This window comes from Mixophyes fleayi, chromosome 12 (genome assembly GCF_038048845.1).
Source record: "Mixophyes fleayi isolate aMixFle1 chromosome 12, aMixFle1.hap1, whole genome shotgun sequence".
Taxonomy (NCBI): Eukaryota; Metazoa; Chordata; class Amphibia; order Anura; family Limnodynastidae; genus Mixophyes; species Mixophyes fleayi.
The window spans coordinates 69,125,256-69,152,544 of NC_134413.1; the positions used below are offsets into that span (position 1 = coordinate 69,125,256).

The 27,289-nt window shown below is 42.7% G+C and overlaps 1 protein-coding gene across 6 annotated transcripts in view; it reads left to right on the forward strand.

The window, feature by feature from the left end:
- The first annotated feature begins 10,456 nt into the window (after window positions 1-10,456).
- Window positions 10,457-27,289, forward strand: part of LOC142108171 (uncharacterized) — a 76,534-nt gene continuing 59,701 nt past the window's right edge. For 4 of the 6 annotated variants that reach the window (XM_075191784.1, XM_075191785.1, XM_075191788.1 and 1 more), the window contains exons 1-5: window positions 10,457-10,529; window positions 12,664-12,728; window positions 16,262-16,336; window positions 21,913-22,003; window positions 25,788-25,924. In XM_075191784.1, the coding sequence (XP_075047885.1) occupies window positions 12,684-12,728; window positions 16,262-16,336; window positions 21,913-22,003; window positions 25,788-25,924 (348 nt within the window). In that variant the 5' untranslated portion in view covers window positions 10,457-10,529; window positions 12,664-12,683. The remainder of the gene's footprint in view (window positions 10,530-12,663; window positions 12,729-16,261; window positions 16,337-21,912; window positions 22,004-25,787; window positions 25,925-27,289) is intronic. The other 2 variants (XM_075191787.1, XM_075191790.1) reach the window with 2 other exon arrangements.

Below are 27,289 nucleotides of genomic sequence, written 5' to 3' on the forward strand. Positions count from 1 at the left end.
CTTTATTAGCAACCGCTGAGGCGCTGACACCTGCAAGAGCCAGTGTGTCATTTGTATGGTGCCTACACCATAGTGTTCTAGAACACCCTGATAAAGGGACATGAATCAAAAAGTAGGATCAATATACAGTTCAATATGTTGTGTACAATTAACCATACTTTTAATATGGCTGTCTGCTCAATTTAGAAAAATGTAAATATATTAAAATATAATCATTATTATTATTTATTTAACACTATTCTCCCAATAGTTCTACAAACACTTTACATTGTTGCAGAAGGTGAAGCAGACATGTTGGTCGCACTCAACCGCTAGTCTAAGGAATCATTTACATAGTACTTAGCAATTTTTTTTTTATTGTCCCCTCCGGGAGATCTCGGGGCTGTGTGTTCTAATCCCGGAGGACATGGGAGATCCCAGAGAGGTTTGGAGCTATGCAATGCCGCTATTGCAGGGGTCAGGAACCGTTTTTACCTTTTACTCCAAAATATATTTAGATACACTGATGTTACCCCCTTGATTTGAAAGGAAGGAAATCATATATTATTAATTATTGGAATTCAACATTTTATTGAATCTGTTCAAAATTTCTTTGGAAGCTTCAACTTCAAAACTTCAGGTTTTGGAGAAATAATGTTGCTTCATTTTTGATACGAGAGAATCAATATTGGGGCATTTTCATGTCAGAGCAATTTGGATACAGTCTTCAGCGCCCAATCGATTTCTCTGCTTTGTTTTTATGTTCGTTAGAGTGGAAAATCCTTGTTCGCAAAGGTAGGTTGTTGCAAAAGGCAGCAACTTTTTGACTGCCGCCTCATGTGCAATTTTGATGCCTTTGCAGCTGTTGACATCCAAAAATATGACAACTTTGTTTTCAAATGCAATACGTGCTTCATTATTGCATCGAAGTTCAAGAAGTGCCTCTGCCAACTTCTTGAGGCTCTTCTGGTACAACAGCAATTTCACATATAAAGGGGTCTACAATCCAACTGACAGCATGTGAATCGGCAGCATTACCCCCAGGAATTTCATTTTTACCCCATTTGGGGTAATTTACCCCTGTTCCCTGACCACTGCGCTATTGTGTTATTTTGGGGTGGGACCAAAGTGACGCCATTCACAGTGAATCGCGTCATGGATGCCCCCAGTCTCGCCAACGTCACTGGGAAAAATTGCCTACTCTCCGAGGAGTTGGCAAGTATGACATATTAGTATAGCAGAACTTCAAATGTGGGTCCAATGGATCATTTTACTCAATCATAATTTGATCCAAATCCCTCAGAGGACCAATGATTGCAATGGAGTGAAGAATAACAAATAAAGAATATTTAACATGTATACATTTAAGGTGATTTAGATGTCCTATCAAATAAGTTAGTACTATACCATTTAATTGACCTCATATATACACCAAAGACATTGCACTTATGGCTTTCTTTTTCCTTTTTCACGTGGATGGGTGATGTTTTGGTTTAGACTTTTGAAGAAGATTAAACATTATAACGATATTAGGAAAAGAGTTTTGGGATTCAGATTGTAAGCAGCTTGCAGGCAGGGCCTTCTTCTCTCTCTGTCTGTATTACCCAGTACTGTTTTATTACTGTTTTTGTTCCCAATTGTAAAACACTACGGAAATTGCTGGCACACTATATAAAGAAATGATGATAATGACACGCCTCTTTTTTAATTAATATGTCATGTGACATGGGGTAGGAGGGCGTGGTGACATTGGCGCGTCACCAGTCACCATAGCCCGTCCCCGCTAAAAAGCCAAAATTCAAGGCATCGAATGGAGGGTGTGGAGCTTAATTATACTGTTAAGCTCCGCCGCCTCCATTAACTGCCGTGAATTTCGCCAAATGCGGGAGCTTTGCCTACTCTTACTCCCCGAAATTCGAGAGCCTCCAGGGAATTCGAGAGTAGGCAAGACCTGTGGGATGAAGATGTTGTATTATTGGTATGGCTGTTAATTACCCTGTCTCATAGGGATCTCCATAATGCTTACATGGCTAATTAATGTAACCAATATAGAGGAATGTTTCTAATTAAGAAAAGTTAACTCCTATTCCGTTATTACAATAATATTTTTTTATACCAAGTTATAATAATACAATTCATATATAAACAGGTGTGGATGATATCAAGCTTTATCACTCTTTGTCATCAGTATTTGTCAAATCTAAAAATATTTCTCTATCATCCTATGGGGGACACTGCACTTCTGTCTCACAGCACTGGGTTCATGAGTTTGATTCCCGACCATGGCCTTATCTGTGTGGAGTTTGTATGTTCTCCCCGTGTTTGCGTGGGTTTCCTCCGGGTGCTCCGGTTTCCTCCCACACTCCAAAAACATACTAGTAGGTTAATTGGCTGCTATCAAATTGACCCTAGTGTGTGTGTGTCTTAGGGAATTTAGACTGTAAGCTCCAATGGGACAGGGACTGATGTGAGCGAGTTCTCTGTACAGCGCTGCGGAATTAGTGGCGCTATATAAATAAATAGCTGATGATGATAATATGCTGTGGTATGTGACAGGAGCTTTGGCACTCCTAAATTTGCTTCCAAAATACCTAAGCGCCTAACCCCTCTATACTCCAGAAGTTTGCTGGAGAATTCAGTTATTTCAAAGTGAACATTGGATAAGGGCGATGTAGGTCATAGGTAGCCTTCTATTTATAAATATTTAAACTTTATTTTATTTTCCTTAATTTCATTCGGGAGATCTTCTCTCCAGCGCTGGTATCTGCTAAGCTGTGGGATGCCTATAGAGGGCAGTAGAGGTATTGTGAACATCAGTGTCGGAACTAACATTGGTGCGGCACGTGCTATGCATCGGGGCCCATGGTGATAATGGGGCCCGCTGCACAGGTTCGAAACTAGCGAGTTGTGGGCACCTGTTCTCTCCTCCCCACTTCCCTGCACCGGGGTCCACAGCTCACTAGTTCCGCCTCTAGTGAACATAAGATCGCCTCCAGGTTCTAACGCGGTCGCTGCTGTCGCAGGTTGTGACTGGGATTCCCAGACACAAGTAACTAAGTCAAATCTTATTTGTATATTTATAGCAACATCATTTTGATAACAATAGTTTTACTTAGTGGAGATCCAGTTCAAAGATATAAGAGCCTATTTATCATGAACAGTCCTTTTGTTCTAAAAAATCCTTTATCAACACAATTTTCTAAAAAAAAAATAATAAAAAAAAATAAGTAGAGCTTACAGGAATGGTAGTGAAGATATCCCTGTTCTGGCGTATAATTTCCTCAGTCTGCACATAAAGCTGGATCTATAGGTACATCAGACTTTTCAATGACAGCACTGACTACTCCAAGAGAGAGGTGCTCGTCTTACCATGGTTAAGCTGGATTGACATGGTATATTTGTTCCTGCCTTCTCCTCCCCAACTGACGGACCCTGTAATTGACAGGGCCGATAGCCTCTTGGACTCAATATGGACCTTGCCAGTGGGCGAAAAGTTTGCTTAGCTGAGTTGAGACCAGGACCTTGTCCCCAAGATTGAAAGATCGAACTACAGCAGTTTTATCATAACTTCTCTTTTCAAAGGTGACTGGCAGAAGAGTTCTCTCATACTCCTCAGTCATCCCATTTATACAAAGGACCTTCAGCTTAGGCAACCGAGGAGTTTTGGTTAACGGCAGGGCAGAGCTGGATGCCAATGTAAGCTCACTCCTAGAGTCTCCCAAAGCCAGGACAAAAATTTGGTTCATAAGCACAGTCGCTTGGAACAAACAAGGACTTCCTGATGTGGGACTCACTGTACAACTGCTTGGATAAGCAGGCCTAAGATGCGCCACAGAACAATCCATTATTTACGGTAGTTTAGGTCACTTTGCCCGGAAAATGGTCTGGCTCCCTATATTCGAAGCACTTCGGATTAGACATCTTTGTAACCGACATATTAGTAAACAAGAGAGCACTCGTTATAGTAACATTTACATTTGATATTTATTATAAACCTTAAATTAAAACAATAAAATCACACCTATAGTATCACATATAATAAACACACTAAGGGGGAATTCAATTCCCTCTTCGAAGTACCGATGCGTTAAAGTTATTACGATAAGTTTAACCCAGCTTTCTGCTTGCAGCTCAGGGAGCTGCGAGCCAAATGCCAGCGTTCAAACTACTGTAATAACGGTATTTACACTCACTATTACCGTAATAACCCCTAAATGTGGCAGGTGTATAAGTGACGTATACTGTCCAATTTTCTCACACTCAATCATACTCATAGATTGCTTATATTAAAGTTCTCCAACCCCTTGGATAAACCAGTCCTGGTGAGGACATGTATGTACGCCAATAATCTATACTTTGTATTTAAAGATCCAAATATATGCCTCCTTAGTGAAACTCAATGTATATCATCTGACACCCCTAAAATAAATCTGATTTCTTGCCTTTTTCAGTCGGATTGGACGCAAACTGTTCCTGATAAAGAAAAATTGACAAAGACGTTTTTTGAGACATGGATCCCCAACATTCATACATTGTCTCCAGTTATGAAAGGGACCCTTAAATCTTTCCAACTTACCACTTGGTACAATACAGAGTTATTAGCAGGAAAAATACCTTTTTTAAATAAAAAATAATATGATGATAAAGTATAATAGGAAAAAATGAAGGTTAAGAATAGAATGTGGTCATAAGGTTTTGATAGTTGTAATAATAGAAATGGACAATGTGAAACTGAAAAGGTGGTTATGAGTATATTGTTACGATTTAATATCTGAAGAATGCACAGTATAGTGACAATTTTTTGTAATACAACTTGCTACAATGAAAAGAAATAAAAATTAATCAGCAAAATAAAAAGCGAGTAATAAAAACAGCATATACTAGAAAATAGAGAGCAAACTCACTTTAAAATGCTTTAGTGAATAAGCCACCCCGTATATATTTTTTTTGTTGACGTCTCTATATCACATTTGTTCTTGATAATGCATAATTAAATTCAGTGTTTGTTGATGGTGGCGCGTTCTGTACAAAAGAAAATAAAAAAAATGGCTGCGCTTACCCCTTACCTAATAATATAAAGAACTGCTATCTTGGAATCAAAAAAAATATTTATTAAGAATACATAGACACATCAATGAATTGTATCCACAAACTACCAGCTGGTAAAATGAATAAGGTACTAAATTGCACTTACCACAAGCTATTCATATATTATACAAGTAAACCCGTGCATGATACTCATGCATTCTAGTCAAATCAAGCTACTTAAGGTCTTAAAAAGGTTCTTGTCATGCATTTGGACCTAGCCCAGGCCTCCTCAGGGGAAGAGCGTTAGGTTCCCCACGCAAGCGGCCTTTTTAATGTGTGTTCATGAGGTAAAATTACCTCACGAAAATGAGTTTGAGCCCTACCAAATTTCAGCCCTTTTTGAATTTTTTCCCCACACACACTAAGAATTTAGTAGGTCAGTGTATAACTCTGCCCAGCAGGTGGCGCTGCAACTTTTTTTTTTTTTTTTCACACACAGACGCCACTAAGCATTTATATATTAGATAGGAATGATATTAAAGCCAGTGTTTTTATTTTCTTCTGTTTTTCTATATATGTTGGATATTGGAGCTAACCCAGTCTCGTTCTGGCAGCTGCAATCACTTGAATGTAATAACGCTTCATTTAGTATTGTGCTCGGTTGTGTTCGGACTTGGTCAAGAGATTTTTTTAGTATTGTTCTGTAGGCTGTAGAAGGTTGTTGTAGGAAATTCTTCTGGTTCAGAATAAAAATGTGCATAATAACACGAGGATGACTCGTATAAAGATATGCAGATACCATTCGTGATACTAATTAACTATAGCTTTCTGATAAGGACAGTCATTGTCGAAATTAAACAATATACAGTTTTGGGTGACACCCTGTAGGTCAGTGGATCCCAAACTGCTCCGCTGCTCCCTGGCGGTGATCTCACAGGGGTGCCGTGGCCAAGAACAGTGGTTTGCCAGGCAGGAGACTACTTGGTAATTATTTTGGCTTAGGGGGAGCCTTGAAAAAAATTATGTAGACCCTAAGGGTGCCAAGAACTGAGAAAGTTTGGGATGCACTGCGGGAGGTAATTATCTTGAGGGACGCCAACACTGCCCGGGAACCAGAGGAGAGAAGTATGAGCAGATTGTTGCATGGAACATCTATACAGTGATAACAAGGAACTCTTTTTAAAACCCAGCATCCCTGAATTCTGATGCAATATTTTAAACCATTATAAAACCATCTACATGCAAAAGATTTACTTTAAATAAATGAAATGGAAAAAAATACAAGGACAATTGTAATAAATGCAACATGTGTTTACTTTTCCATACATACAAAATTGTATATATTATATAGTTTTGTATACAAATAAAAATGGCAAAGTAGTTTTGCATTATTAGAATGATAATCTCTCATGCACATATACAAAAAAAAAAGAAAAGAAAAAAAACAAATAAAACAAAAAACAAAAAAACAGTCCTGCTTTCTTTCATATCATCATCTATTTAGATAGGGCCACTAATTCCGCAGCGCTGCACAGACAACTCATTCACATCAGTCCCTGCCCCATTGGAGATTACAGTCTAAATTCCCTAACATACACACACACATAGAAAGAGAGAGAGACTAAGCGCAATTTAATAGCAGCCAATTAACCTACCAATATGTTTTTGGAGTGTGGGAGGAAACCGGAGCACCCGGAGGAAACCCACGCAAACACGGGGAAAACATACAAACTCCACACAGATAAGGCCATGGTCAGGAATCAAACTCATGACCCCAGTGCTGTGAGGCAGAAGTGCTAACCACTAATAGGTAGATAAAACGTAACAAATTTGCATTAAGCGCTTTAAAAAAAAAAAAAAAAAAAAAAGCTTAAATAAAACGTATAGGTAACATGAAATTATTTTGCAGCAAAATCGGAGACGGTGCTATGTACCTGGAACATAGTACCATACTACCGTCTGCACTATCACTAATAAATGTTTCTCTATGACCTATTTTTGCTTTTAAAACCAGTATGTTTAAACATAAATTATAAATCAAATAAGTATTGTGAATGTTAACAAAATAACCAATAAATATAAAAAACAATGCTCTGTGCTCTTAAGTTTAAGATAATTTTAAAGACTACACATAACAGTCCGCTCCGGAACGTGTCCTTTTACCCTCTGGAGCGCAGCTCTGGGAGAAGCAAGTCACAAACACTATTTCAACTCTTCCTTAAATCGGTGAGCTTTCAGCTACAGTTAGAGACGATACTTGACAGGCAGACATTCTGGTGAATAGCGCCAGGGGCAGCATTGAAGAAGAGTTGTAATCCTGAGAGCCGAGGTAACAAAAATTGCTTTGGAGATCAAAAAAAACACACACATATGCCCCCCTCTGCCAAGCAGCCTTCCACACACATGTGCCCCCTCTGCCAAGCAGCCTTCCACACACATGTGCCCCCCCTCTGCCAAGCAGCCTTACACACACATATGCCCCCTCTGCCAAGCAGCCTTCCACACACATATGCCCCCTCTGCCAAGCAGCCTTCCACAAATATGCCCCCTCTGCCAAGCAGCCTTCCACACACATGCCCCCCTCTGCCAAGCAGCCTTACACACACATGCCTCCCTCTGCCAAGCAGCCTTACACACACATGCCTCCCTCTGCCAAGCAGCCTTACACACACATGCCTCCCTCTGCCAAGCAGCCTTACACACACACACATATGCCCCCCTCTGCCAAGCAGCCTTACACACACACACGCCTCTCTGCCAAGCAGCCTTACACACACACACGCCTCCCTCTGCCAAGTAGCCTTACCCACACACATATGCCTCCCTCTGCCAAGCAGCCTTACACACACACACACACACACACGCCTCCCTCTGCCAAGCAGCCTTACACACATGCCTCCGTCTGCCAAGCAGCCTTACACACACACATATGCCTCCCTCTGCCAAGCAGCCTTACACACACACATATGCCTCCCTCTGCCAAGCAGCCTTACACACACACATGCCTCTTTCTGCCATGCAGCCTTACACACACACATGCCCCCTCTGCCAAGCAGCCTTACACACACATATGCCTCCCTCTGCCAAGCAGCCTTCCACACACATATGCCTCCCTCTGCCAAGCAGCCTTACACACACACACACACACACATATGACTCCCTCTGCCAAGCAGCCTTACACACACATATGCCCCCCTCTGCCAAGCAGCCTTACACACACATATGCCCCCCTCTGCCAAGCAGCCTTACACACACATATGCCCCCCTCTGCCAAGCAGCCTTCCACACATATGCCCCCTCTGCCAAGCAGCCTTCCACACACATGCCCCCCTCTGCCAAGCAGCCTTACACACACATGCCTCCCTCTGCCAAGCAGCCTTACACACACATGCCTCCCTCTGCCAAGCAGCCTTACACACACACATATGCCCCCTTCTGCCAAGCAGCCTTACACACACACATATGCCCCCTCTGCCAAGCAGCCTTACACACACATATGCCTCCCTCTGCCAAGCAGCCTTACACACACACACACACATATGCCTCCCTCTGCCAAGCAGCCTTACACACACATATGCCCCCCTCTGCCAAGCAGCCTTCCACACACATATGCCCCCTCTGCCAAGCAGCCTTACACACATGCCTCCGTCTGCCAAGCAGCCTTACACACACATATATGCCTCCCTCTGCCAAGCAGCCTTACACACACATATATGCCTCCCTCTGCCAAGCAGCCTTACACACACATATGCCCCCCTCTGCCAAGCAGCCTTACACACACACATATGCCCCCCTCTGCGAAGCAGCCTTACACACACATATGCCTCCCTCTGCCAAGCAGCCTTACACACACACACACACATATGCCTCCCTCTGCCAAGCAGCCTTACACACACATATGCCCCCCTCTGCCAAGCAGCCTTCCACACACATATGCCCCCTCTGCCAAGCAGCCTTCCACACATATGCCCCCTCTGCCAAGCAGCCTTCCACACACATGCCCCCCTCTGCCAAGCAGCCTTCCACACACATGCCCCCCTCTGCCAAGCAGCCTTACACACACATGCCTCCCTCTGCCAAGCAGCCTTCCACACACATGCCCCCCTCTGCCAAGCAGCCTTACACACACATGCCCCCCTCTGCCAAGCAGCCTTCCACACACATGCCTCCCTCTGCCAAGCAGCCTTCCACACACATGCCCCCCTCTGCCAAGCAGCCTTACACACACATGCCCCCCTCTGCCAAGCAGCCTTACACACACATGCCTCCCTCTGCCAAGCAGCCTTCCACTCACATGCCCCCCTCTGCCAAGCAGCCTTCCACACACATGCCCCCCTCTGCCAAGCAGCCTTACACACACATGCTCCCCTCTGCCAAGCAGCCTTACACACACATGCCTCCCTCTGCCAAGCAGCCTTACACACACACACATGCCCCCCTCTGCCAAGCAGCCTTACACACACACACACATATGCCCCCTCTGCCAAGCAGCCTTACACACACACATATGCCTCCCTCTGCCAAGCAGCCTTACACACACACACACATATGCCCCCTCTGCCAAGCAGCCTTACACACACACATATGCCCCCCTCTGCCAAGCAGCCTTACACACACACATATGCCCCCTCTGCCAAGCAGCCTTACACACACACATATGCCCCCTCTGCCAAGCAGCCTTACACACACACACACATATGCCCCCCTCTGCCAAGCAGCCTTACACACACATGCCCCCCTCTGCCAAGCAGCCTTACACACACACACACACACACACATGCCTCCCTCTGCCAAGCAGCCTTACACACACACACACACACACATGTCCCCCTCTGCCAAGCAGCCTTACACACACACACATGCCTCCCTCTGCCAAGCAGCCTTACACACACACACACACACACACACACATGCCCCCTCTGCCAAGCAGCCTTACACACACACATATGCCCCCCTCTGCCAAGCAGCCTTACACACACATATATGCCCCCTCTGCCAAGCAGCCTTACACACACACACACACATGCCCCCCTCTGCCAAGCAGCCTTCCACACACATGCCCCCCTCTGCCAAGCAGCCTTCCACACACATGCCCCCCTCTGCCAAGCAGCCTTACACACACATGCCTCCCTCTGCCAAGCAGCCTTACACACACATGCCCCCTCTGCCAAGCAGCCTTACACACACACACATATGCCCCCTCTGCCAAGCAGCCTTACACACACACATATGCCCCCTCTGCCAAGCAGCCTTACACACACACATATGCCCCCTCTGCCAAGCAGCCTTACACACACATGCCCCCTACCCATCACATTACCCCTTCTTCTTACTTTTCATACCCCAGTGACTTCCAGCTACAGAAACAGGAAGATTTGCAGCAGCAGCTCCTGCTCTGTGTATCATGTGACCGCTGCAGCCACGTGACCCGGTGACGTCAGAGGGTGTCTGTGCTGAGCGGATCTAGCCACCGTGTATTGTGGGAGAGGAGGGACCACGAACTGTTCGTTACCTTAAGAAAGGTGAGTGATTGGGAAACGGGTGAGATATCGCTGTAGTGATAGTCTGAGCCGGTCCTCCTCCTGTCCAGAGCCCGCAGTACAGTGTGTGGTGGTGGTGGTGGGGGCTCCAGCATCATCCCAGACCTCCTACTGGTCCTCTGATTATAACATCCAGGGTGAATGCATCATCTGATTATAAGACCCCTGCTCAATAATAATAATGAATACAAGCAGCCATGGTCACTGCAGTGTGCAATTTGGGAATGGAGCGTTTGGTTCCTGGTATAAGGGCTTTGTTGCAAAACCCTGTTATATAATGAAAAGCCAATGTGTCTGGGCACAATATATTGCTGCACTACACTTTACATGCATCAACAGGGGGAGTATCTAGACCTTTGTGGACACCATAACACAGTTCATGTACCACACAAGGCTGAGAAAAAAACATATGCACCCCCCTCCCAGCTACAGACCCCATATCTGATGCTGTACCCAACAATGCAGCAATGATTACACTTTTGCATGAAACATAACTGCAGTGTAGCATGCATATTTTATATCAGTCCAGGTTTACATGCCTGTCTTGATATATACTGCTATCTCACTTCTGAGCGTTTGTTAAGGTGATTTATATACCTGGAAAGATCTCACCTGCATGATTTGATAGTGAATTTATACAGGGCAATACAGTGTGCGGAAAAACCATTAGAGTTAATTACAGCGCCCAGAAGTGGGAGTGGATTGTTGTGACAAACATCATAATCATCATCATCATTTATATAGCGCCACTAATTCTGCAGCGCTGTACAGAGAACTCATTCACATCAGTCCCTGTCCCATTGGGGCTTACTGTCTAAATTCCCTTATATACACACACACAGACAGAGAGAGACTAGGGTCATTTTTTTTATTGCAGCCAAACCCTTATATCAGTGTATGGTAATTATTGCTGATGATAATCCATGTCCCTATATGGATTGTTTAATTCACTGCTAAATGCTTTACAGGAAAAGGTACCAGATATGGTCGTGTGCAAGGAAAAAGGATTGTCCAAAACTCTACTTGTCGTAGCTGAATAGAATTAGAGCGTTTAAGGGGTGGTGTCACACAGCAGCGCTTGAACGCTGTACAATACAAATTGCTGCCTTAGCCACATATTTATGTGTGGGGATAACATTACTCCCCTATCACACAAGTAATATTCAGCTCTAAAGACTGCTCCCAGCTTATGGAAAGAAAGCTTCTCATTTCTCACGGATCATCTGCATACAGACTTGGGGGTATTTTTTTTTACTAAACCTTGGGTTTGAAAAAGTGGGGATGTTGCCTATAGCAACCAATCGGATTCTAGCTGTCATTTTGTAGAATGTACTAAATAAATAACTAGAATCTGATTGGTTGCTATAGGCAACATCTCCACTTTTTCAAACCTTTAGTTTAGTAGATATACCCCTTAGTCTTCATTGTTTCCTTTATTTTAATTATTTTTTCTTGGATCTTTGTCATATGGATTATTGATCTCCATGATCACTCTGTGTACTTCAGATGTGAATGAGGAGTGCTTGTGATACAACTGGAAGGGAATGGCTGTTAAAGAAAGATATGGCTTTGTCTAGTACTATGGGGAGTGCAGCATCCATGATACCAATGCTGTCCACATGTGTAAATAAACAGGTCTGCATTAGTATTACAGCTTCCCTAATATGTGTAGTCAAGAGCTCTGCCTATAGTGAAGTTTAAACTGTGCTGCCCCCTGCTGCCAACTAGCTAAGCTGCAACGGTTCTATTTGTGGGATCCACCTAGCTCCACACTAAAGGTCTATTCATCTGGTAAAATACTCCTGACTCGCTATGCTTATGTATAGAATATCTGATTGAATGGCTACAACCACTATCCAGTTAGCTGATATCAACACAAGAATGTCAGGGACACTGATGTTTGAAAGTTTAATACATTACAGTCATCCGGATTGTGATGGGTGCAAGCTACTTAAAAACTGTGCCATACCTCCCAATGAAATGACTCCTTTGTAAAAGCCCCAAAGTGGTCCCATTGCTACTTTTAAACACATATATTAACTTTCAAAATGCTATGTAATGTCATTTCTTGTAAATTCAATATTATGTCAATTTAATATAAAACTTTTTTGTTTAGGTTCAAAAAAAAAATAAAATATGAACACCACAGTTGCAAACAAGGCAAAAATGAAATACTGTCATGTAAGTATAGTTTTTGTAGGTTTGTATGTAAGAAGTAAGCCTTAAAAATATATACAAAAAAAAATGCACACCATATTGATTCATGGATAATTGTACAGAATACTGAAAACTCAATTTTAGGTGGAATCCTAATGCAGGTTGGTCCGCAAATGTTACTAACCCACTGTTTTATTATTATTGTTTACAGCACTAATATATTACATTGTTAATCTCTCACATCAGTCCCTGCCCCAATGGCTCTTACAGTATAAATTGTCTACTAGATAAACACGCACCTGTCTACTGGCATGGTTTTGTACTATCTGCTTAGGATATCTATCTGGTACCCCAATCTCTCTGTGTGCCTGCTGTTCTTCACGCTCCTGCATGCTGACACTGGTGGGCAATCATCGCTCCTGTCGACCTGGTAGTTTTTCAGCCAGCCGGCGTGATGTCCGCCAACAGCACGTGTGGCAGCAGGGGTAAATGGAACAATGGCTGAAGCACAGGAGCAGTTAGGGGACCCGCAGGATAATCCTGAAAGCCAGAGCTCAGGATAGTTAGGGGACTCTTTTGAAGTTAGAATATTCCACACAGCACGGAATACTGTAGACCAGTGTTTTCCAAACTATCTTGGTTCGAGGCACCCTTAGGGTCTCCATAATTGAAGGCATCCCTATGCCAAAATAATTAGCAGGTAGTCCCCTGCCTTGCTTACCACTGGCTCTGGCCGTGGCACCCCAGGGAGCCACACCGCACCATTTGGGAACCACTGGTGTAGACTAAAAATGTTGCACTGGATAGCAAACAAAATGAAAACCTTGTAACTACTATAAATGCAAAACCTATGACATTAATAGTTGGTGTGCTTTTGTGTGACTTTTTGCAACTTTTTCGTAAATGTTCAGACAATTGCTGTTTCTATATGTGTATTTATATATTTGCTATTGCGTTGCAAAATCGGAGTTTGCTGTTTAACTAGTCTGTTGTCCTCCACCGCCTCGTTCTTTAAGTCAGGGTTAGATCGTATTGAGACAGGGCTCTCTACAATAATAGTTGCATTATGCAGAAACTCCAAGGTGTGTTCAATGTTAAATGTAATTGTTTTGATGTATGTGTAAACCCAAGGAACTATAGTTGTTAAAATAGACAAAACCTATTTCTCATTCATCCCTGAGAAAATGGGATTCTTGTACTACCGTTAAATCCTTCTCTCTGAGACCATGGATGACACTGGAAGCCCTTCCTTTACGCCCTCATTGTTGTCCCCTAGTCTGGTTTCTGTTATGCTGGTTAGATTGCCTTGTTCTGCTTGGAAACTGATGTATTCTGCTCCTCTTCCTTGTGTTCTGTCCTTTGGTTCTGTCTTTTGGAGCTTTGTTAGTAAAAATTGAAGTTTCAGGGGTATAGAAACTTCCCCTCCCCTGACTCTGCCCCCGTTCCCCCTTCTCTCCCTCTCATCCCTATGTCTCTCTGTCTGTCTACCCCTCCCCTTAGATTGTACGCTCCCTTGAGCAGGGCCATCTCTCCTCCTGTTTCCTTCACTTCTAACTCTGCTCTCCAGCTACCTTTCCCCCCACACCTCTGGGGGTCTCCCCGTCATCCGTGCCCTTCCTCTTGGGCTCCAGCGCTTGCTGGTCTTCCCTCCCCCTCTCTGTAGCTGTACCGTGCTGTCCCACCTTGTATTGTACTTGTTTGTCCCTGTACGGCGCTACGGACACTTAGTGGCGCCATATAAATAAAAATTAATAATAATAATAATAATAATATAGAAATGGGGGGGCGTCCTCTGCTTCTCCCCCCCCCCCCTTTTTTTTTTCCTCCTTCTCTTCTTCTTAGATTTAAAAAATTTAAGAAAAAACAGCATCGACATAGAGTTTCATGGTAGATGTGACCCTTATTGTTTAAAGTTGGGTCGGACCAATCATTCTTGGCTGTTACGCTTCTCCATAGGTTAACTTATAGCTAACTTATAAAAACGGAACGTTTATTACAACCTGTCTCATGTTGTTGTTTTTTTTTGCCATTGTATTCTGTATTTTTAAGACTCGTTTTGAGCCTTATGTTTCAACCTGTTTATTACTAATTTTTTGGAACTCATGTATTTACATAAATAAAGAGATTAAAAAAAAGAAATGGTGGGGCGAGCTTGACAGTAAATTTAAAGTGCCCAAGATTCCGTTACATCACTCTATACCCCAGTGTCTGTTATGGATTTGCCGGAAGTCCAAAAATCTTATTTTCTCACCTTCTTTATTTATTAAAAATTGCTTCCCATACATAGTGTTAAGCCAGTGGTTCCACCCATTCACACATTTTGACTAGATTTGTTACGCTGAATTACAAGGGGCCCAAGCCTTCTGGTCTGGAGCGGATAATTTCATATACACAAATGCAATCATTGTCTGGCTTACCTTTCCCAGAATACTTGTTAAAATCCTGTTTTTGGCTTGGCAGAATGATATTTAGTAACAAAACCAGAGAAAAATAAGCCCGCGCTCGGTATATCCCACATTATATATGGTACCAGCTGCTTGGCAATAAGCCCGCGCTCGGTATATCCCATATTGTATGTGGTACCAGCTGCGTGGCGATATAAATGCCCATATATGTATACAAAACAAAAAGACAGTTGTCAGCGCTTATCCTTTAAACTGCATATCTGTGTGTGTCTAGAAAAATGAAAACATGAGGTATTGGTTCATATTTTGATCAAAAGATTTAAGCCTGCATCCCAACGTCAAGGATACCTCATTATATGCAGGTCCTACACTGACCTATATGCTTTATACACTATTAAAATGCAGTTAAAATCAGATGCACTCACCTCCCAGGTATAGGGGTTTACATCTAGCAAAGGCTGGCTTGTGAGCCACACCCAAATGTGCCTTAAATAGGCTTGATGGACAGCTGCTATGACAAAAAGGCAATATTTTAAAACAAAACCAGAGAAAAATAAGCCCGCGCTCGGTATATCCCACATTTTTTTTTTTTTAATGATATTTAGTGGCCAACTCATGTAATATTAAACAGATTTGCTTTTAAATGGCGGATCACACCTTTTGTGTGTCCAGGCTTTGGTGTTAAATAAGCATATAAACAATGATGGCGCAATTTAGCAGTTGGAAGGCCATCAAGTAGAGCAACAGGCAACACAAGTTTATACTCCACTTGACTAGTAGTCCCCCTTTGTGTCTTCTAATGGCAGGGAAGAGGACTGTTTCCAAACTTTAAACTTCTTTATATTACGGAGCTTTAAAGTTATGCTACCACCTAGTAACATGGGGTTCTGCAGTGCGCCAATCACAGCCCCAGGGGCTGCTTCACGTGCCCTTTTTTTCCTGGGCCCCTATTGATTCTGTAATACGATCTCACGGGCGTGAGTGGGAGGACCAATCACAAGCTAAAACCTTGAGAATCGACCTCTCCTCCACTCACTCTGGATTTTCACATGGGGCTACAAGAGGAACGTGTGTAACAACTCTGCGCATAGCAAGCCTCTGTTTATCCCTTTGTTTTAATGTGTAACTAACTGTAGTGTCTTGTTTTCATAGGTCTGCAATTTAAACTGTATGACTCCAAAAGACATTACGGAGCATGATAACAGTACACTTCACCTAGCCTTGATGGTGAGAAATTTTCATAATTGCTTTTAAGGAGACGCTATCATCCAAAATGTGTACTTTCTTTTATATTGAAGCATGAATGACGTTCTCAAATTTTTTTTTTCTGCATTACAGTTTTTAATGTTAAATATTACTGCTGCATTTGTTATCTCTGTAGCTTTTGTCCTTAGTCTCATTGTTTTGTCAGTAGATGAGCTGTTTATAGTTGTATGGACACAGTGGACTTGCACACATAGCGATTACATATAACAACGGGATAGTATTAAAGAGAACCTGCCAGTAGGTTGAATTACGTGTTTAATTTATTAGTGGCTAATAGCCAAAAAAAAAAAAAAGAAGTAAGTAGTTCAATGAGCCATCCTAATCTACATCAATAGCCCAATAATGACCAAGAGCAATGATTTGGTTTTTAAGTAAAAGAAAATGCAAAGTTTTACTTACCAGCATTTGGTGTCCTCCGTTTAGTAAGTTTAAGAATGAGATATTTACTCCTACTTTAGGCGACCTGCTTTAGAGTTACAAAGACTCTCCCCAACCTTCTCGTTTGCATTAACGGGAATTTCTGTGGGGTAGGGAATTTGAAAACCTGAACAAGGTCTGCACGAGCATGAAAGAGATCGCCTGCTTTCGGCCGTACCAGTAATGCTACCGTATAGGTCATTGGTACGGCCTCATCTAGAATACTGTTTCCAGTTCTGGAGGCCATATCTCCAGAAGGATATAAATACATTAGAGACTGTACACAGAAGGGCAACTAAAATGGTGCATGGCCTACAGCACAAAACTTACCCGGACAGACTAAAAGATCTTAATATGTATAGTTTGGAGCAGAGAAGGGAACTGGGGGACATGATAGAATCTTTCATATATATCAAGAGTTATAACAAGGTGCAGGAGGGAAACATTCTACAAAGGAAGAGAAGTATTAGAACACGGGGACATGCACTGACACTGGGGGAGAAGAGAAGTATTAGAACACGAGGACATGCACTGACACTGGGGGAGAAGAGAAGTATTAGAACACGAGGACATGTACTGACACTGGGGGGAAGTAGGTTCAGAGGAAAAGGGTAGTGAATAAGTGGAATAGCCTCTCATAAGAGGTGGTAGAGGCTAATACAGTAGAGCAATTTAAACATGCTTAAGGTAGACATAAGTATATCCTTGCAAAGAACTACGGATCAAATAGGATTTGAGTTTATCAAAGGTTAAAATATGGGCACACTAGATGGGCCAAGCGGTGGTTCTCTGCCGTCAAATTCTGTTTCTATGGACCCTTGCATGCAGTTTCCAAATTGCCAAATCCACCGAGCACCGGTATGTAAAACTTTTTATTTTAAGGTTAACTTATATCCCTCAAAACTAAATTAAATAATATACAGTAATATCTATTCTATAGGTTTTGTCTGAAAATATGTATAAGATAAAAGGATAAAATGTTGTTCCTTGGTAAAACAGTAATTGTATTAAAAAAATTAGATAGTTGCACCAATAGAGTCTATTATTTTCCAATTAGTAGTAAATATCCCTCAGGTAACGCTCTTAAGGGGGAATTCAATTGGCTTCGTTACTGCCGAAAGTAACGCGCCCTGCGCACTATTACCAATACTACGGTAATAGTGCGCACCATAACCGTTAATACGGTAATTTTAAACGAAAAGTTCTGCTCGCGGCTCCCTGAGCAGTAACGCGGCCAATTGAATTCGCCCCTTAGGCGTTTTTAACATCTCTATATGTTATTATTATTGTTATTCATTTTTATTTTTACTGAATTGCGAAAATTAGGATATATTAAGTGAGATTCTTATCATAAAATAAATGTTGTTTCAACTTTTTATAATTCTAATCCTATTGTATAGTAATGATTTTACCGCGAGACGCCATTGATAAGCAAGTATAGCCAAGCATCTCTGAGGGACAACCAATAAATGTATTAATCGGAAGTTTAGAGAACAATGAGGACCTAATAAGGGGATCTTTTCTTTTTCCCCTTTTTCAATCTTTATACTCTTATTCTATATCTTTATCACATCAGTTTTATTACTCATATATTTAGCGGTAAAATCATGACTATAGTATAGGATTAGAATTTTTGTTCATACTTTGACATGGCATATAGGAGAACTTTACTCTTAATGTACTTTTTAATATACTTAAATAGATGCACTATTTTTATTTCAGCGGTAGGGGGGCTCACAGTGGGATATGGTTTACCCCTAGGAGGTAAGGCACCTTAAAAAAAAACAAAAAAAAAAACACTGACTTCGCCCTATAAACCCTTACGCCCTGGAGTATGGCAGGTCCTGTTGTCCATACATCACATTCTGCCCACATCTGCCATCAGTCCCTCACCCCCACCTCTACAGAGCTTCAACCATGGATCAATTGAACCCTTGGCCACTTTGGGTGAGGAGAGGTGTGAACACGCTGCGCACCCCTGCAGCATTGACGGTCCTCTCCTCCCCTCCTATTAAAGTCACTTCGCTGTCCCGGGCTGTCTGGGAAAGTCCCAGAGGTCTGCTCGTTGAACAGGATATGCCTTTAGAACGTAACGCACCACCGTGTGTTTCATATTGAGGACCAGTAAGACGCCTCTTCTAGCCAGAATGCAGCAGTAGGATCTATTACCAATACTACGGAAGAGACCAGGATTAATCAGGTTCACCAAATGCGGCCGACCGCTAGCAGGAGTGCTGTTCTAGCCGCTTCTATGCGGTCAGCTCAAACTTTGTGATTCGCAGCTATGTCGGTGCCAGATTGGATTTCCTCCGGAACAAGCGGGCTCTCTTCACGCTACCTCCATCCCTCTCCTGTTCCAGTCTGCACCCCCTAGGCTGAAACGGGCATAGCATTGGGCAGAGTGGGTCCAGTCTTCCCACTTTCCTTTCTTGGTGAGGGTACTGCAGATGTCCTTGTACTTTTGGATGTTTTCTTTCTGCAACATGCCAAGGCTAAATTTACATTTTACGGCTCCTGGGGATTGTTCTGAATGAGTTGATTATGGACAATTCCTCAAGTGATGAGGAAGGCCAAAACTAAGGAAGATGATGACAGCAACGGTCAATTCCTATGTTAGAAAGTGATCCCCTTGCGCAGTTAGACTGTAATGGGCCAATCCTTGAAGGACTGGCTGCCTCTTTGAGACGGAACAGCCTAAAATGAAGCCCTTATTGGAAATCCCAATGCACAAACCAAATCTGACCAACCCATGCACTAGGCGTTCCCTCAAAGTACACGTTTCAACTCTGAGTGGGCTTTCTGATCTTCGAGTGTGGTTTTGTAAAATTTATTTCACAGTTGAAGATTTCAACTATGATAGAAATAAAAAATTTCATAGGTCGTAACATTGAAAAATGTTATCCATGCAAAATGGGGAATTGTGTCATTAAGTAACGAAGATAACCGGTTAAGAACTGGACAGACAGAACATAGTAGTTTCCACCCTTCTTTTTTTTCAATCCATGTGGATCCTGAATCTCGTCCTGAAGGTTGCTCCTCATTCTGTTCCCTTGTGTTTTCCACCTGGATGGTCATTTTTATCCTAGCTTTTATTTTGTCTATGTGGGTGTCTGAGCCGTCAGCTCTTTTCCTTAAGTCTCCTTACCTGGTTTTTCTGTGAAAATAATGCGGTCCTGCATACAGTTCCCTTCTTCCAGTCTTAGGTTGCTTTGATTTTCGTATTAACCATGAAATAGTGGTACTATCTTTGTACCCCCACCCCTAAAGTTGCAAGGAAGCATTGCTTTAATCCTTAGATGTGGTAAGTGGTCTGTGGATCTGTCTATCCAAGACTCAGGAGTTCCGTCACTCGTACACCCTCTGTGTCCTTTATGAAGGACACAAGAAGGGATGCATTGCCTCCTTTAACTTGATCAGGATTGCAATGGGGCCTAATCTGTGGTGGGGTGCCAGAATGTCAGTGGTTTTTGGGTAGGAAGTCGTGGGGCATCAGCAGACCAGGTTTGTAGAACAACCACTTAATTGTCCTAGCGTAACTTGCCGATTTTACAGTGGACATTGCTACCTTTTGTATGAAGGTCCTGCTGGCAGCGGTTTAATCCTAGGTGAAGTCCTATTGAAGGTAAAAAGGAATTATTATTTTTTTTATTTTTTTTTACTTCCCTCAAAATCTCTTTCTTCCAGGCTGTAGGGGAAGACGTACTACCTACCCAGGAATATGTGTCTTTTTATTTTTTCCTACTCGGCTTATCTTTTGTGTCCTCGGCTAACTGGGAACGTGGAAGGAAGTAGGGAGGAGAAGTCTGTCCTTGTTTTCCCAGTGAGCTGCCTCCTAGTAAAACTGTCTGTGTTCTCCTGTAAACTTGAAGAAATGTCCTTAATGGTGAGACTGGATGAATTTACTCTTCCACCGTGATGGGGTTTACTTATTGTTTGGGGGTTTCACTCAATCACCAATGATGATTCGTATTGGTGCCAACTTGCCAAACCAGACCCATGCCGACTTTGTCAGCGTAGTACCTAGTTGATGCCCCCAGATGTAGAAGAATAGTAGCTGCCACCACCAGGCTTCTTTAGTGGCACCTGGAACTGCTGTATCTGGGTGCTGCTACAACACCTTTTTGCTGACTAAGGGTGCTGGAAGCAGCCGGGTCAGCTAGGGGGTAGGGTGGTGGTGGTGGTAGGAGGAGTGTGGCAGGGGATTAGAGTATTAGCTCTCATCTCTAGGTCACAGCAACAGAGAACTGTTTTTCCACAATATGTTGGCAGTGGGTAAACCAGACCCAACTGATTCTCGAATCTATCACGAGGATCGGTTGGGCTGGCGCTGTTTACCTTACACTCCTCTTGGTGGCGGTGATGGGTTTCCTTGTTCTGGCTCAATGAAGTCTGCGCTGGGAGATTTTATCTCTTAGCTTCCTACTAGCTTCCAAGCCACCAGTCTAGTGCCACCTTTAAGCTGAAATCTGTTCCAGGAAGCTGGTAGCCAGATTCTGGAGCAGAAGTCTTTCTGTCCTCAGTAAGCAGTGCACAACTGCTTCCTGGGACTCCCAGAGGCATCCTGCCAGGGAGATTCACTTGAATCTCTGAAAACCCCGCTGGAGCCACTACTCTGTGGCACCCGAACAGGGATTCTTCAGCACCACCACGCTCTGGTTCCTGTGAACTGGTATCGAAACGGCGGCATAATGCCGCTGTATTCACAGCCTAAACCGCTTGGGTAAGTACTATTAATTTTTAAAACATAACATTCACTTTTATATGTACGAGTCTCATGACACCTGCATTCTAAATAGCAGTAGGCACATAGAAAAACATTTCCCACATCCAGTGCAAGTTGGGGTAAGGGGAGCCGGCTGCACATGGTAAGTCCAAGGATCCTTTTTTTCCACTTTATATGAAGTGATTCATAGTTTTACAATCTGGGGCTTCATTGGTTGGGTACTGCCATGATGATTTGTGTCACAGTGGGAACTATTTCTTAAATGTTTGATATGTGAACAGTTAGACCAAGTTAAAAACATATTATACATTATTTTGAGAATGAAAACCTCCACTCATGGCTATGGCTATTAGATGCAAACCACTTGATATAACAACTCTGATTACTGGTTATACAGGGCGCGGTACGAACACAGTTGTCTTACACGGAACAGTTTAAAACTCTGGACGAGAAAATCAAAGCAGCCGGGAAAAAGGAAGCTATAATCGGTAAGATAGGAAATTTACTGGAAATTGTACTGTCACTATATCTAGGGGTTACGTGGTCTATCCCAGGAAGTCAGTGGCTACTGAGGACTACTGCGGACTCTTGTGTTGAAATATCGTAGCAGGGTCTCTGAGTGCTGCATCACAGGTAGGAATTAATTAATTAAGAACCAGTAGTTTTATTATGCAACAACAATATGCAATTCACCATTACAAATAACTATACTGATCACAGCTGACACATATAAGGTGATACAGATAGAGGTGGAGAGACATTTCTTAGCCCTTTGGTACTTCTGGCTATTGTCCCCTCGGAATAGAATTCTGGGATCCTTCTGCCCGACTGACAGCGCCAAGGCTCTGATTTCACCCCACATTTGTTGAACACACTGGAGGCAAAACCTACGGATTGGCACAAATTGTGCCTATCCTGGGTTGGCTCAAAACACTAATGCACCAGGCGGATTGGATCAGAAGGAACCGTAATTCCCAGCCAGTCCCGGATCCAACAACTCCGCCAAGTCAGGAGCACTTTACCCCTTGTATTTCCCATGCTAGTGTTCTCTGGGGACCTGTGTCAAATTTCACGGGGAAAGAATACCTATAGGGGATGGCTATAGGGGATGTGACCAACTCGCGCTCCCTTTATCACCCCAATGCCTAGGAGACAATGCCAGGTAGACATGGGAACAATAGCCAGATTGCACAAGATAGTGGGGAGGCCCTCATGCCCTCATTGTAACCCATTGTGGGAAAAGTCTCAACTTCGCTCTGGTCCACTGATTACCTCCCTCCTCTCCTTGTGTCCAACAATGCAGAGACCAGGGGGTAAATGTATCAAGCTGAGCGTTTTCTGGCTGGTTTGAAAAGTGGAGATGTTGCCTATAACAACCAATCAGATTCTAGCTGTCATTTTGTAGGATGTACTAAAGAAATGATGGCTAGAATCTGATTGCTTTTTCAAACCCGCCGGAAAACTCTCGGCTTGATACATTTACCCCCAGGTATGTCATTTCATTAGTTCATATTCATATAGCAAACAGTAAGAATATTCAGTTACTAACTACATAGATATTAAGAATCATGGGGTATGTTCATCCTAAGAAAGGGTCTCCTTGGGCTTAAGCTTTATTACCGGTGCTGATACCCACCTTCCACCACAGGTGATAAGACACTTTCTACTTTTAAAGCAGCAATCCCGCATAGGTGCTATTTAAAAAAGAAAAGTTAAGTTATTTTTTTTTTATTTTTTTTCAATAAAAAGGCATTACAAAATCTTGAGAGGTTACAGATAACACATGTTTACACACAGCAGAACACATAAACACTCTCGTGGTTCTTTTGCATTTGGAAGATAATTGCGTATTTATCTAGTGCTGTAAAGATGTTATTTAAATATTTCAAAACTATAGGGTGTAGGGGGGGTGAGGTAGTGGAAAGAATTAGGGGGAAGGGAGGGGATCACAGGAAGGGGTGGGGGATTGAGGATTCACGCATCAGATAAGAAAGGATTAAACTCACCTATCAATTCCATTCCATGTCCGGATTCCATTAGTACTGGAGTGGAGGTTGATTATGAAATGAAGCACATGGGGACCATACTTTAAGTATCTTTTTAAGCAAATAATGATGTCCTTTTCAATGCCTCACTGAAGCCAAACTATAATGGTTGCCACTGGATCTCAGCATGCCATATAATGGAGTGGGAAGAGGGAGGGAGAGGTTGTCACAGTGAAAACGGAGCTCAGAGAGGCGTGCCAATGCCTCTCTGCTCACTACATAATGTGCTCTGTGACTGTTGTTGTCATGGTAGTCGCATGACACCATGGAAAATCTGAAGGCTTATCAATCATTAATAGCAGTCTGAAGAAACAAACCAAAGGAAAAAGGTAATTACAAAGCACCTGCTTATAGCTTGCCACAGTCATCTTTTCTTTGTATTGCTGCTTAAAATTTTTATGAAAAGATCTTGCCTACCTTTGTTACCTGATTACACTACCCAGCCCCCGCCCCCCCACCATCTTCACACATTCCCCCTCCTTCCCAGCCGTACTGCTGCGCTCTGCGGACCCCAGTTGACATAAGACTTTTCACTGCTTGTGCTGACCGTTCTCACATCTCAATGCCGGTGATTCATGGCTGTAGTAGGATAACATTAAGGGTCCCCCAAGGGTACATGGATAGTTATCTTTCAGGGCTCTGTGACAGGGTGGGCTTATTCTACCACCTTGTTGGGTACCAGTTTGTATGGGTTTGTATGCTGTTAGCCAGCAACATGTTGTAGCTTGCGAGTCCCACTGGCACTGTTTTGCCACCAGCCACTCACCGTCTGTAAGGATCAATAGCGCAGTGCCCCCATTTGTGGAATGGTATTGCTTAACGCAGCCACGTTCCTTCACTGGAACTTGGAGCCGCTTCCATTTCTGGGTAGTGTGTATAGATGCGGCAGCACCTCGTTGCTGGTTGCTCTGGGTAAATCCTCCTGGCCATGTACGTTGGATGAGGGATGCTGGGTAGCTGGCAGAGCGAAGAGCCAGGAAGCTGGACTCGACTCAGGACAGCCTGGGAACACGTGTGCACATTGATCTGTTGGTCACAAGAACACAGCAGGTACAGACATCTTACAGGAATGAAGCATGATCTTAGTAGTAGGTATGTTAATTGCTCAATAGCTCTTACAATAGTTATTATATACCGCCAGCTGCAAAATTGGTTTCCACCCCTGCCATAAATTCATATAGGCACTAGAACACCTGGACCAATCCTAGGATGTGATGTGAACAAGGTTGCCAGTCTTGGAAGAATGTAGACTGCACGGAGCCACCCCATAAGGGCTATAAAGAACTAGTCCAAATTACAGATACTTTCTGCCCATGCGCAGTTATAAGAAGGGAGACTTTCAACACCGCCATGTAACTTTCAGTTGGCATGTTGGCGCAGCTCTGCATACAAGGAACATCTGGGGTATATATTTACTAAACTGCGGGTTTCAAAAAGTGGAGCTGTTGCCTATAGCAACCAATCAGATTCTATCTGTCATTTTGTAGAATGTACTAAATAAATGACAGCTAGAATCTGGTTGCTATAGGCAACACCTCCACTTTTTCAAATCCCGCAGTTTAGTAAATATACTCCTGGGTGTCTATAGGCAGGGATTGATTTACAGAATTTGTAGATCTACCAATATATGTATATGTGTACTAGTGTGATAAGTTCTTTCACTAGCCAGGCTTACACAGCCAAGAGCCCCTGCATTTTTTTGGGCCAGCATTCTCGGCAAAAGAATTTGGTTGTTAAGGTAATGCATATAATACATTCACTGTAATATTCACAGACGCAAACCTACATCCATACATGTGAATCGTAGATCAGAAATATCAGTACTTAAATTTCCTGCATTTATATTAATTTTCACAAGGCGCACTACGCTATCAATATAAATAAAACCTTCCCCATATTATCTGGAAGAAAGTGAACCACAGATTCTTATGTAGTTTACTGTTAAATGACAATCCCACTGTATATCTTTGGTATGAAATATGTTTAGGACAAGCTTGGGCAATGTTTTACCTTCAGTTGTTCTTGAACTACAATTCCCAGCATGCATCAGTTCATATAGTTGCAGAAGTTACTCGGTCATTGGTCTCCCCCTTTGTGTACATCTGAGACCTTTTATTTTTTTCTGTACCCAGTTTTAGGAACACTCAATCAAGCTATTGATATAGGGTTATCTGGATCGATAAATGTAATCTTAAAAGCTGTATCCATCTATCCCCTGTCCATTCAGGTCTTGAGTACATGTATGAATACTCAGAAGATGAATACGGCATCCGCGTGTACGAATGCAAACTGTGTGAACGTGTCCTGAAAAACGACTCTATCTTCTGTCATGTCGTTGGCCTTCGACATAGAATTCTGTACTTGGTGAGTATGTTGGTGTATTCATTTTTGGAAGTCTTTAAAAGAGGCAAACCCCCAGCTACACCCACTGGCACGCTACTAACTCTCTTGTATCTCACATTGTGGATCCAGCCTCTGTGCTGGCACAATGGAGCATTTTCCTTTGTCCCTGTTCCCTGTGACATGACTGTTCTTTTTCAGGTGATTTTGAAGGGCAGGTTGGCAAACAGAAAAGTTAAATTGTTGTTTTTATAGCACAAAAAAACCCCCCAACCCTTGATTTACTGTCAGATTTGCAACATAAGCCCGTACAGTTTAATGGGATGAGTAGCAAAATTGGTTTACTGAAATAACTATTTAATTGTGTTTGGTTGTCTTAGAACCCTTCAGCTCATTTCAGAGGTTACTTTTACATATGTTTTCTGTGCTCTGATAAAAATTTACATATTTACCCAGAGCCCATTGTAACACGGTGTCTCTGAGATCTTCTACACGTGTGTATTTTTTTTTAACTCTTTATTTTGCGAAGAAACAGGACAAAAAGAACAAGTATATTGAACAATTGTATACGAACACACGAAACGTTTCCTTCCAAGTTTGTTATTTTATGAAGGAAGGAGAGGGTGTACGAGCAGAGGGAGAGAAGGTCGGGATATACTGTGTTTGTTCCCAATTGTAAAGCGCTATGGAATATGTTGGCGCTATATAAATAAATGATGATGATAGAGAAGGGTGGACAGGGAGGGAGACGATTGGAAAAGGAAAGGGTTAAAAGGGAAGAACAGTCATTGAAATCGGGAGAAATGATAGCATATGGGCATTAGTGCTCTAACTGTGCGTAAGGCGAAGACCATCAATACAGTAGCGTATACCTGGAGGGCGCAAGGCCCATCCTGGAGGATCCAGAGGCGGCTCAGAGTCTACATTTCTGGTGGGTCCGCCACTCCCCAAACTTGGGTATGCGTTTTTTGTTTTTTGTTTTCAAGGATTTAACTATATTAGGAATGCCAGTTAAATGCGCGTTGATGCTGGTAGTGCAAAAAAAATTATGATGTAAGGAAATAGACCTGCACTCGCACAATCTGGCGAGCATTCACTTTGAGTAGATTTCAACAATGCCTGCTGCTTTCAGAAGTACTGCACATAAAATAAAATAGAGTTCTAGGGAAACGCTCGTTTAGGTACTTTTTGCTGCAGGGAAGTTTTGAGACACATTAATGAATGCGCTTCTATAGCTGTGTTAAACCAAGGAATTATGTGCGCTATAACTATCATCGGTTTTAACCACCTAATTTATACCAGCCCTGGGCATCACTCTTCTCAAAAGAGGGAAAGCACATTTGCACAGCTGATGTAAAGGTTGTATACATCATGAAATTCTCCTTTAGC